The sequence below is a fragment of the Lytechinus variegatus genome, chromosome 8 (assembly GCF_018143015.1).
Source record: "Lytechinus variegatus isolate NC3 chromosome 8, Lvar_3.0, whole genome shotgun sequence".
Lineage (NCBI taxonomy): Eukaryota > Metazoa > Echinodermata > Echinoidea > Temnopleuroida > Toxopneustidae > Lytechinus > Lytechinus variegatus.
The window spans coordinates 12,536,153-12,549,388 of NC_054747.1; the positions used below are offsets into that span (position 1 = coordinate 12,536,153).

The 13,236-nt window shown below is 35.5% G+C and overlaps 1 protein-coding gene across 1 annotated transcript in view; it reads left to right on the forward strand.

Moving 5' to 3' along the window:
• Positions 1-443: 443 nt before the first annotated feature.
• LOC121420662 overlaps positions 444-13,236 on the forward strand; it is a 187,285-nt gene continuing 174,492 nt past the window's right edge. Inside the window, exons 1-5 of the mRNA XM_041615325.1 lie at positions 444-837; positions 1,724-1,823; positions 8,523-8,610; positions 8,888-8,999; positions 9,731-9,980. Coding sequence (XP_041471259.1) covers positions 699-837; positions 1,724-1,823; positions 8,523-8,610; positions 8,888-8,999; positions 9,731-9,980 — 689 coding nt within the window. The 5' untranslated portion in view covers positions 444-698. The remainder of the gene's footprint in view (positions 838-1,723; positions 1,824-8,522; positions 8,611-8,887; positions 9,000-9,730; positions 9,981-13,236) is intronic.

Below are 13,236 nucleotides of genomic sequence, written 5' to 3' on the forward strand. Positions count from 1 at the left end.
TTCATTCACACTGTAAAAACTGTGATGTTAAAACTGACACCAATTATTAGTGTTAATAGAGGACCACACCCTGAGGTGTTAAAATGACACCCTAAAGATTGAACATAACACCAAAGATTGTAAATGTAACAACCAAAGGTGTTGTAATAACACCTATAGGTGTAAAACTAACACCACCAATTTAACACCGGTGTAAAATAAGTGGTGTTGTCCTCTATACACCACAGTTTTTACTATCAGCTTATTCCCCTCCCTCGTTTTATGAAACGGGCCTCGGGTTCACTGAAAATACCGCCATCCCAAAATACAAGAACTGATCAGTGATACATGAGCAATGTAAACTTGCATCCGGCTTCCGTGAATAGTGTACATCGCTCCAAGACGACGAATGACGCTATGAGAGTACTGCCTAAGCTCGTGAAAACTAATCTCCCGTTTGTGCAAAATGATTGATTGAATAATTTTGACGAAAAGGACTTTGCGAACTTTTTATAACACCGTGAAACAACTAAAAAATAGCATCGCTGGACGATGATAGCAGAAATAGATACGATGGAAACGTAGGAATATATATAATGACGGCGATAATAAACTCCTTTTCGTGATAATAGCTATTATTTTGAGAGAATATTAGGAGGAAACCCTAACAACTTTACAAGAGCCGGGCCGAGAGAGGAGAGGAGCAACCCCGCGGAAGTATGAGGAGCGCGCGAGGTGTCAAACTGCCCCGGACCAGCGGGGTAGAGCTCCCAGGAAAATTACGATGGAATAACGGATGTTGGAAACTGATTATTATTTTGGTTTCCGTTGCCATCCTCGAAATTAATACCGTATCAGGTGAGTTCATTTTTGTCGGCATTTTTTTGTGTAAGATTTCTTACTCATATGGAATAGAATTTATTCTGAAATTTATCATGGAAATTTCAATGTTGAGAGTGAGAGAGTCATCTTGAGAAGTTATCTTTTTGCAATTTTGGGCCAAACCTCCGATCGTATCAGGAGAGTTTGGGCATGTTAATGAATTGTTCCTATTAAAAGTCAGAGACAGATTTACTTAATTTTTCTTAACATGAGATCATGCCTTGATCTACCTCATTTTTCTGTGAGTCTGATTGTTGATTTTGATGACCTCCAAACCCAAATCCAACTAAATTTCATGTCATTTTGTATTTAAGTTATAACTTGGCCTTGTGTCTGAACACGTATACCCAGTTGTTGTGTGTCCGGACAGGTTTAGAAAGTCATTTGGAAAAATTTACAAGCGAAGTTTCATCAATTTTTAGTTCAAAATGTTACGAAATATTATAGAAAACAAAATAGAAGATGATTACTTCCATTGAATTCGTATTTTTACTGCAATCCAAAGACGAAAAAGAAGGTTTCAAAAATATTAAGTGTCCAGACACCCGACCCCCCATCCTACATGCAATTTCTGAAGCCTGGCAGAAAATATTTTCTGAAATCATTCTGGGGATTGGGATCTAGATAATTTTTTTATGAGTGATGACATTTCCCATTCTCCAATCCATTCCTACAAAGAGACTGTCTTGTTATCAGATGTAATGTAATACTGCCATGTTAAAAGTGTAAGCTTTATGTTATGGGCCTTGAGCATGGTGTAGATCAAGGCCAATTGCTTATTTACCATTGATGACGACTACATCTTCCTCATATCATTTTTTTTGTTGTTGCTCATTCTTTTCTAATTTTTGTTTTTATGTAGGAGCATGTGACTGTGAGAATGACTGTGCATCCAGCTGTACTGCGGGTCAGTATTGGGATAGCAATGCCACAGCATGCTTCGAATGTCCACCAGGATATCAGTAAGTATGATAAAGCCAACAATAACAAAATAAGCAAAAAAAATAGGCCTATATAACAGTTTTTGGAAGTTGATGCCTTCGTGGTGGTGGGGTTGTGATGATGATGATGGTTATGATGATGATGGTGGGCAATAATGATGATGATGATGGTAATGATGATGGTGATGATGACGATGGTGATGATGATGAATAATGATGATGATAGTGATGATGGTGATGATGATGATGATGGTGGTGATGATGGTTATGATGATGATGATGATGGTGATGATGATGATGATGATGATGGTGATAATGGTGATGATGATGAATGATGATGATGGTGATTATGATGATGATGGTGATGATGTACATCTTATGTATGTACATGTAGTTTGTAACTGCTGGTCTGCACCAGAAAATAAAAGTTTCATGATTATGATGATGAAAAATGAACAGAATGAACAGAAACAAAAAAAAAGAAGCAGCACTTTTGTGATGGTGTTGGTCATGATGGTGATGATGATGGTTATGATGATGTGATGATGATGTGATGATGATAGCGACTATGATGATAACGATGATGAAAGTGATATTGATGACTAATGATGAATAATGATGATGATATTGTTGGTGATAGTGATGTTGATGGTGCAGTAATGATTGGCTGAAATAACAGTTATAGTGTGCACATAATAAGATTAAAAAAAGTATCCAAATTATAATTGTGTACTGGTTCTTTTTATAGTATGTGTATCCTCAACACTTTTTTAAGAGTACACCTTGTACATGTATGGACACATAATCTAATAATTTCTTTTTCAAATTAGATTCTTTGAAGGATTTGACAAAACTTTCATTTTTGTCTTTAAGATTCTGCTCTTGATGTAGGCCTATTTGTTGATAAAATTGTACTTTATTTTGTAAAACAGAATTAAAAAGAAAATCTGCACAAATAATCATTATTTTTCCTTTGATTACATTTTAAACTTTCAAATGATCAATTTTCTGCATACTCTATGGATTCTCTGGAATCAAGACAAAAGGTTTTTTTTTTTGTAATAGTATTTTGTTCCACATTCAAGATGTATACATGTATTGACAGAGTCCAAAGATAAAACAGAGCAGGACTTCAGCATCACTCGTTAAACAATCATTTTATCACACAGATAATGATCTTCAATCTGTTGTATTAAAAGGTCGGATGTGAGTGTTTAGTTTCCGAAAGAACACTTCAAGCTTTACATGATATCCTTTTTTCAGGAAAGCATTCTAATAAAATGATTAAAAAATAGAAACAAAAAGAAAGAAAAATCATTTTGTTTGTATTTTTCACTTCTTCCCGCTCTTTTATTCTGAATCTGTGCGCATCACAACAATAGCGAAGTTTAAATGTACGTGTATCTTCCTTTTTTTTATGAGAACCATCTGTTTGGTTGATTTTGTGATTTTGTTTGATGAATGCCAAAAAGAAGGGTACATGTACCTGTACCATACCATGTCACCAAAGTGAGTTTGGATAGGACTACATAAAATGAGAGAAATACTAACCATTCCCTGATTTTGCTAAACTTTACTCACTGTATTTAACACCAAAGAGTTGTGGCTGTCAGATTTGGTTCTTTTCAGCATGTACATGTAGATTCATTGAAAATTTGCATTAATTGTGATCGCTCTCTGATGTTCTTTAAAGGTCTAGTCCACCTTACAAAAATTTTGATTTGAATAAGTAGAGAAAAATCAAACAAGAATAACAGTGAAAATTTCATCAAAATCAGATGTAAAATAAGAAAGTTATGCTATTTCAAAGTTTTGCTTATTTTTCACAAAACAGCGATATGCATTTCAGTGGCATGCAAATGAGACAGTTGATGATGTCCTTCACTCACTATTTTATTTTTTATTTTTATTACAATATTTCATTTTAAAATATTTGCCCATAAGGACCAACTTGACTGAACCATAATGCTAATTCCACATGCTCAGGGAGGAATTAATTATTGTTTCACTTGACAATGAGGAGAAAATTGCAATATTTCATATTTCATATAATAAAATACAAAGAAATAGTGAGAGGATGACGTCATCAGTCTCCTGATTTGCATACTGATCAGGATGTGCATATAACTGTTTTGTGAAATTGAGCGAAACCTTAAAATGTCATAACTTATTTACATCCAATATTTATTACATCCAATTTTGATGAAATTTTCAGTGGTATGCTTGTTGGATTTTTCTCTTTTTATTCAAATTGCTTTTTTGTTGGGTGGACTTGTCCTTTAAAGAGGGCATTTTGATCACTTTCATCATTTACAAATTATCCAAATTACTTTTAAGCCCATTTCATGCTTTGAAAATGAATTGATATATTAAAAGGAAAAATTTAACCGGGTACGTCATCAACATATCAAACACATTTTTATTTAAAATCTTTATCAATGAAAATGGTTTAATTGGAATAGTGGCATGACTTTGGGGGATTCACCAAATCTAAAGAGTACAGCCTTAATTTCTGGAACCATGGATCCTACTAGTAGGATCCATGCTGGAACTTAACTTGTCAAGTTTCAGTTTGAAGTACATGTTCATGTACTGCAAAATGTGCAGAATAGAGTGATCGGTATGATGTATTTGTGTAATTCAAGAGGTCTATCCTGGCCAAAATCAAACTGGCCAATCACTGGTTTTAATTGTTACCTCCTCTCACTGGCCAGTCTAATTGCAACCAACCCATTCAAAGTAGATTATTAGTCCGTGTGGCATCAATACCATGACTACGGGACGCTATGGGGGAAACATGCCGATTGTTTCTCTATTTGCTATATAGTCTTCCCTGCCATTCTTAAGTTCCAGTTTGTTTACACAGTTGAGCAATCTTGGAGTGCTCTTCATTCAATCAAGCATGCATGCTATGTAAAGAAAAGCTTACAGTTGCATGTAGATTTTTGACGAAATTCCTGTATGTTCCATCACAGTGTAAAGTGATTATAGTAATGTTAAAAGATGAATTTGATTTTTTCTAACTTTACTCATGTACTTTACATACTGCACAAGTACATGTAGTACAAAAGGCAAACAGTTTTCTTTAGCTAGGTGCAAATTCAGTGAAAACAAGTAAAATTTTGAAATTAGACCCCCCATTTTACATCAAGGAGGCCATGTTTAGGACAGTGGATGTTCTTTTATATTTTGGTCATCTAAATCTACAGAAACAGCTGTTTGTGTATTAAAAAATGGCTCATCCAGTAAAATGATAAAGCCATATACATGTAATGAAGATATAATATTTTATGTCTAAAATTACAAAAGAGAGACGATTCCTTATAAAGTGGCATCCGTGTGCACAATTTTGTAACAGTACATGTACATGTACACATCAATACAATTTGAGAGTCATTTTTCAAAATTGAAATACTTTTTTATGAATATTCGTGAAGGTCAAAAGTACAATGTAGGCCTACTATATTAAACAATGTAGGTCACTAGTACAAAATATTATTACGTATGTAATTTAAATACTTCAACAAAGACTTGCCAACATACATGTACGTTAGGCCTACACCATGAATGAATTGTAAAAAGTACAGTTGTATGCTAAAACAAACATTTATTTGAAAAGCAAAATGTACCGTGGTAAAAGCTTATGAAAAAAAACAATTGATTAATGACACACTCAATGAAGGGTTGTCACTGTTAAAAGTCTGAAGAGTAAACTCATAAGTTACCCGGATACCAATACTATCGGTGTCAAAGTCCTTTTATTTGTGTGCACAGAGCCATTTTGTTTCCATGGTAACCTATCAACAATCAATAATGCATACATGTAGTTCGTAAAGCGTGACGGTGGGATAGGAATTGCTCTTGTGCCAGGAGATAAAGTTAGCCAGCTTTTATTGAATATTTTGTGCCTTTGATACTAGTGGCAATCGGGGTGGTGTGGCGATTGAAAATATGATAACCCTGTTTTTATTGATCGGTAGGCCCTGGCTTCATCGTGGCTATTTGGGAGATTTGGAGTTTAAACTTTGATATGATGGTATGAAAAATGAAGGGAGTAATATGAACAATGTAATCATGTAGCGTTAGCCTTGTGGACAGAAAGGGGACGTCTCTGTACTAAGGCAATGGAGGAATTTGAAATGTACTCAAATTTTAATTTGATGCAAATGTTTGTACACATTTGATTTGATTCGTATTGTAGTTTCACATTCCTCAAAATTCAAACATCTTGAGTAAATAAGAATATACATGTACATGTATGGCATTTTCACTGAAAATTTCACAAAGTAATAGAATGACGTGAAAATTTAGGAACCTGTACTTAAAGGACAAGTCCACCCCAACAAAAATTTGAGTTAAGAGGAAAATTCAACAAGCATATCACTGAAAATTTCATCAAAATGGGATGTGAAATAAGAAAGTTATGACATTTTAAAGTTTCGCTTCATTTCACAAAACAGTTATGAACAAGCCAGTTACATCCAAAATGAGAGAGTTGATGATGTCACTCACTATTTCTTTTGTTTTTTTATTGTTTGAAATTGTCATGTGAAATGAAATTTTCATTCCTCCCTGAACACGTGGAATTCCATTATTTTAACATTTTTTGCTTCAGGCAAGGAGGTCCTAATCATCAAATTTGCAAAAATTGAAATATTGTATAATTCAAACAATAAAAAACAAAAGAAATAGTGAGTGACATCATCGACTCTCTCATTTTGGATGTAACTGGCTCGTTCATATAACTACATGTACTTTGTCAAAAATAAGTGAAACTTTAAAATGTCATAATTTTCTTATTTTACATCCGATTTTGATGAAATCTTCAGCATTGTGCTTGTCTGATTTTTCTCTATTGATTCAAATAAAAAGTTTTCTGAGGTGGACTTGACCTTTTATGTTATTTAAAGCCATTGGAAACCAAATTTCTTTGTACAGTACATGTGAACAGTGAACATACATGTACCATGAAATGAATCTTGAATCTTGAAGAGAACCTTGACCAAAACTTGTTTTCTAAGAACAGGAACCGGGTCACATTATGTTCACTTGGTTCCATTTACTGTACGCACAGGATACGGTTTTGTCGGTGAACAAAGAATTCAGTAAAAATCATAGCATACAAGACAAGAAGCTGCTCTGAAAACATGTTTTCTGAACTCCTATGCAGTTATGAAAAACCTTGTAATTCAGATTTTTGGGGCAAGCATACATGTACGTCATCACCATAAAGATTTTTTGCAAATGGTATTTGTCTTGCCTTGGATCATAAAGATATTATTACATACATATTGTTGTGGTGCATTTTTCTTGAATTATTGATTTGCTCTGATTGGAGTGCTCGGCCATGGATCTATCAAAAGATTGAAGCCATGATTAAATCTCAAAATCAATAAGCAGGTTTAGGAACGTTACAGTGATAGATTACAGCCCTTGGTTTTGAGAAAATTAATCAATAATTTGTGTACCAGAACTGATAAGATACAGTGTATTGAAATAATTTTTGCAGGGGGGTGTTTAATGATACTGTACATGTATTTGAGCTGTCTTTGTAGTACACACATTTGTTTAGTGTTAAAAAGTTTTAGTCCAAACATTTCTTTTGACTTTCTTACTCTGTTTTTCAGGTTTTTTTTATTTATTTTTTTTGTTGGGGGGGGGGGCAGCTGTAGACATTTTCATTATACGTAGTTCCCACTGTCACGATTTGCACCACGATTTAAACGGCGAACATGTACTATCATGAAGTAATCGTAGTGATCAGATCGTATCAGATCAGTCGTGGTAATCGTATTGATCGTAGAAAATTTTTGAATGGTCAAAAAAAATATTGCAATCAGCTACAAAATGCCAATCGTGGCTTTCGTATTAAAAGGATCCCAAGGCAGTGGGAACATGGTATTACTAGTGGTTTATGAATTACATGTACATGTACGTGCATACATGTACATGTACATGGTGTTGATGAAAGCAGTGATGGTGATATCTATGTGATTTATTTTGGATAACAGTAGCAGACATTCTATTGTAATGATATTGGTGACTATACAAGGAGGAATGAAAAAGAAAGAGGAGAAAGAGGGTAGATGAGGAATGATGAGGGGAACGTATAGGGGAAAAGATGGGGACAAAAAAAGATGAGGGGGAGGAGAAAAAGGAGGAGAGAGATGTGGCAGAGGAGGAAAAGGAGGAGAATAAAGAGAAGCAGGAGGGGGGAGGGAAGAAGAAGGAGAAAAAAGAGAAAGCAGGAGGGGGGGGGGAAGGACAAGGAGGGAAAGAAAGAGAAGCAGGAGGGGAGAAGGAGAAGGAGGAGAAGAATGAGGAGGAGAGGGTGAAGCAGGAGACAGAGGAGCAAGGAGAAAAAGGGAGGAGAAGGAAGGGGAGAAGAAGAGGGAGGAGGACGGGAAGGGGGAGAAGAAAGAGGAAAAAAGGAATGAGGACAATGTACAAGAAAGAATCAGTGACATGAAGAAGAGGGGAAAGGGAGATGGAGAAGTTTAAAAGTTTGTGTACTTTGTTGAAGTTACTTTATTCTTGAATAAATTGAAGGAATAAGTGATATTACACTGTAGGAATCGAGGAGGAGATGTTTTGTCAATCCAATTTTGAAAAAAAAATCAAATCCAATCTTTATTCCAGGAAAGTCAGATCAGCATTAATGTGACAGCCTCTTTAACATTCTTGAAACTAATTTCAAATTTCTATATTTTCTTTCTTTAGTTGTGCTGGTGGAGCGGATCCAAGATTACCATGTTCGGCAGGAACCTATAATAGCCTTGCTAGCCAGTCATCTGACTCAGCTTGTATGGTGAGTTTTACTTTAATATCATTGAAATAATTTATTTGGAATTAATTCTTAGAATGGGAATAAGGAAAAAGGTATATATCTATTTTAGACAAAATCAAACTTGTGCCTGTTATTCCCACGCTTTTCATGCATTACATACATAAAAACTTGTTATAGCAAATTTGTAATTGCCTAGAATTGAACAAAATTGTTTCTTTCAGGTACATGTATATAATACCTGTAGGTCTTTAACTTTAATAGCAATTATGATTTTGATAATTTCTTTTTATTCAAACAGGACTGCTCAGCAGGAACATACAGTCTGGATGCAGCTGAGTTCTGTGAATGGTGTCCGGCCGGTTATTCGTGCCCAGTAGCTGGTCTCTCTGAACCGATAATGTGTGGGGAAGGTAAGAAGAAAAGAATGATGATGAGGATGATGATGATGATTAAGAGTGGTGATGATGGTGATGATGATGATGATGATGATGATGATGGTGATGATGATGATAATGATGGTGATGATGATGATGATGATGATGGTGATGATGATGATGGTGATGATGATGATGATAATGATGATGATGATGGTGATGATGATGATGATGGTGATGATGATGATGATGATGGTGATGATGATGATGATGATGATGATGATGGTGATGATGATTATGATGATGATGATGATGATGATGATGATGATGATGGTGATGGTGATGATGATGATGATGGTGATGATGATGGTGATGATGATGATGATGTTGGTTGTTATGATGATGGTGGCATTGTTGATGATGGTTAGAATAATGGTAATGATAAGGATGGTGATGATGTTGGTGACGATTATGGTGATGATATTGATAATGGTGTTGATGGTGATTCTGATGATAATATTGATGATGATGAAAGGATAATGATGATGATTGATGATGTTGATGATGGTGGTGATGATGATGTTGATGGTGACAGGGATGCTGGTAAATATTGATACTGGTTGTGTTGATGCTGCTAATGATGATGATGGAGGTTATCAGATGATGATGATAATATGACTAAAGTGATGATTTTTATGGCCAAAACAGGAGAAGAATTTTGTAAGAATTAACAATTGAATACTCCCCCTTTCCGCTTCCCGCTCCAGGTCAATACTCCTTCAACGGGAGCTCCTCCTGTCTCCAGTGTCCTCCTGGTCACAAGTGCCCCTCCATCTACCAGGATCCCATCATTTGTGAGGAGGGGTACTACTCCAGCGGGGAGGGGCAGACGGAATGCCAGGAGTGCCCTGCGGGCTACGCCTGCCCGGATCGTAACAGCACCGTGGCCTGTACGGCTGGGTATTTTAGCAGGCTAGGGGACGGGACCTGTAGTTCCTGTGAGCAGGGGTATTATAGGTGAGTCATGTCATGCAAAGTCCTCCCCTTGCCGCCTCCTCCTATTCTCCTATTCTGCCTCCTGTCACCCCCTTCCAGTCAAATGTTTATTTTTATTTTGGGGGTCTAATTTTCATAACCTTTATATGCATAAATAGCAAATATACATGTACTGCAGTGAACAGGGGTTTTTCAGGGCTGTGTTTTTATTTTCCAGTACCCTTTTGAACATTTTTTGGGCAAACCCCTCTGACTTTTTCTTTGGTACTTTTATTCCACAGTCCTCTCTACATATACATGTTAAAGCCATTTCTTAAAAAAAAAACAAACAAGCAAACAAGATTCTCCTTGACTTGATTCACATTATATTACCTATTTTTCTGTTAATTGCAGTTTTATTCTATTTTCATTATTAGATGATTAAAACAACTTTGTGACAATTTACAGAATCACAAGTACATGTAGAATACCTTTTATAATCATGTATACACTAGTTTATTTGTGAATTGGAAAAAAATCTCAAGCATGTACTCTTTTAAAATACATGTACTTGTTACTTTGTGTTTTTTTTATAATTTCATTTATGTAGTTTACAGTGTACATGTATGCATCAATTACTCAATGTTCCCAGGTTTTTGTATGAATATAATGTAGTAATATATACACCCTTTATGCCAGGTAAATTTAATAGGTAGGAAACTTAATTTATTCATAAAGGTTTCCCACTATCACAGGGGAATAATAAACTGAAATCATTCTGCATTCTGTTGTCAAGGTAACAATTCTGCTTGATTTTATCTCGTACGTGGTGGATGATGGTGATTAGAACTGCTTACAAGAGAAATCCATAGCGTCTGACCTTCTGATTATACTAGCTTGATTAAAGATTAATTATCTGGTGTAATACAGCATATATGATTTGTAGGCATTGTCAAGCCAATTCATCTACAGAATACCGTGTGTTATATCTACAGTGTACATGTACACTACTACGGCTACTACTACTACTACTACTACTACTACTACTACTACTACTACTACTACTACTACTACTACTACTACTACTACTACTACTACTACTACTACATGTACTACTACTACTGCTACTACTACTACTACTACTACTACTACTACTACTACTACTACTACTACTACTTCCGCTACTTCTTCTCCTCCTCCTCTTTCTTTTTCTTCTTCTTGGAGACGCAATCATCACGATAGTTTTGCTTGATTGATCTCGAGATTGCAATCCTAGGTCCACTTGGAATTATTTGGAAAATTTTTGAAGTTTCTCGGTAATTCGCAGACCTGTGCAAACGCTCCTAAAGATTCAACTCGGGATTGTTTATTCATCAGACCATAATGCATTGATGCCTCATTCGAGCAAGATTTGCTCTTCATGCGCTGGTGGAGGTAGGGTTTCTTGAATCTTGAGATTAATCGTGAAGAGGGCCGATTGGGCTAAAATCTCGAGATTGAGCAAACTTGGGCTGGTGCAGCACTGCTTTTTTTTCTTCCTCTCTCTGTCTCACTCTTTTCTCTCTCACTTTTTATCATTCTCTTTTATCTACACTTTCGCCCTTCCTACATATTTCGCTCCATATTTTACTCCATCTCCCCCCCCTCTTTCTCTGCACACACACACACACACCTGTATGAAATATGAATACAGCTTGTCAGACAATGCAATTATATTGCGGATGACTGATGGTGTTTGCCAATAATAATGATACACGCTGCATTGATAGTCTCCGGGCGACCGTACTTCTTCCCAATTGATTAGCTCATAAAACTATAAGTACCGTACAATTGGTATTATTGCTTTCCTACGAAGCAAGTATGATGAAGTCAGCTCATTGTATAGTGTATGGCTTATTACTGTAACTGTGTGTATATAGCATGTTTATTTTTTAGTTGAATTTGCTGTATGCTGCCAGAATAATGAATTAATGATGAATTCATGACCTTGACATCAATGTTCCATGTATGGCATGCACACTGACTATCAAAAAAAATTCTCTTTGTGATTTCCCCTATTTCTCTTTCTCTTTCTTTTCCCATTTTCAGGTTTTTTTGTTTATTTTCCTCTGTTGGTCCTTGTCTGTCTCCTTTAACTCAGTTTTCTTCATTTCTCTTTTTTCCTGTAATTTTTATCTGTTTCTCTGTGTTCAATATTACCTTTATACATTTTGTACTTTAATGTTTCTTACCACTTTACAATATTTATACAATGCAATGAATGCATCAAACAAAAATATTCGTTTATCAATTTTCTACTCATTTTATATCTTTTTAGCGGGTATTATTTTGAGTTATTACATACAGTATGCTATGAAATTCAAATTTATGAGTATGGTGAAAAATGTTTGGCCTCCATACAGAACAATATATGAAATGTATGTAAAATTTAATCATAAATTTAGTAAGGAGCCTAGAAGATTATATCATTTATTAAAAGTCTTTATAGGAAGAAATCAAAAATGTATTGTGTACATGTACAGAGTATAGCTCAGTCGGTAGAGCGGGGTTTCGGATTCCGGTGACCCGGGTTCGATTCCCAAGTTAGGCATTTATCCTCATTACCAGGCCCCTTGGAGAGGACCTTAAAGGACAAGCCCACCCCAACAAAAACTTGATTTGAATAAAAAAAATTCAACAAGCATAACACTGAAAATTTCATCAAAATCGGATGTAAAATAAGAAAGTTATGACATTTCAAAATTTTGCTTCATTTCACAAAAACAGTTATATGAACGAGCCAGCTACATCCAAATGAGAGAGTCGATGATGTCATTCACTCACTATTTCTTTTGTTTTTTATTGTTTGAAATATGAAATATTTTGATTTTCTCGTCATTGTCATGCGAAACGTCGAGTCTCTCTACTACTCATCATCTCTACTCGCCGACGCAAGCCAGCATCTCCTCATCAGCTCTACTACTCAAGCTGTTCTCACTCAACATTCCTTCTGGTTTACAGTCCTTTTCAGGACTATTCTCAAGAAAGAATACTCTATTCTCAAATCTCCACTTTCTCGCCTATCCACTTCCTCTCTTCTATCCACTGCTTCTATAACATTCCACATGGTGTACCGTAAACCACATCAGCAATTGTACATGCCACCATGCAAACCTTCAAACAACACCTTTCTTATTTTACATCCGATTTTGATGAAATCTTCAGCATTGTGCTTGTCTGATTTTTCTCTTTTGATTCAAATCAACATTTTTCTGAGGTGGACTTGACATTTAAGCCGTTGGTCCCAGGTTGCTTGCTC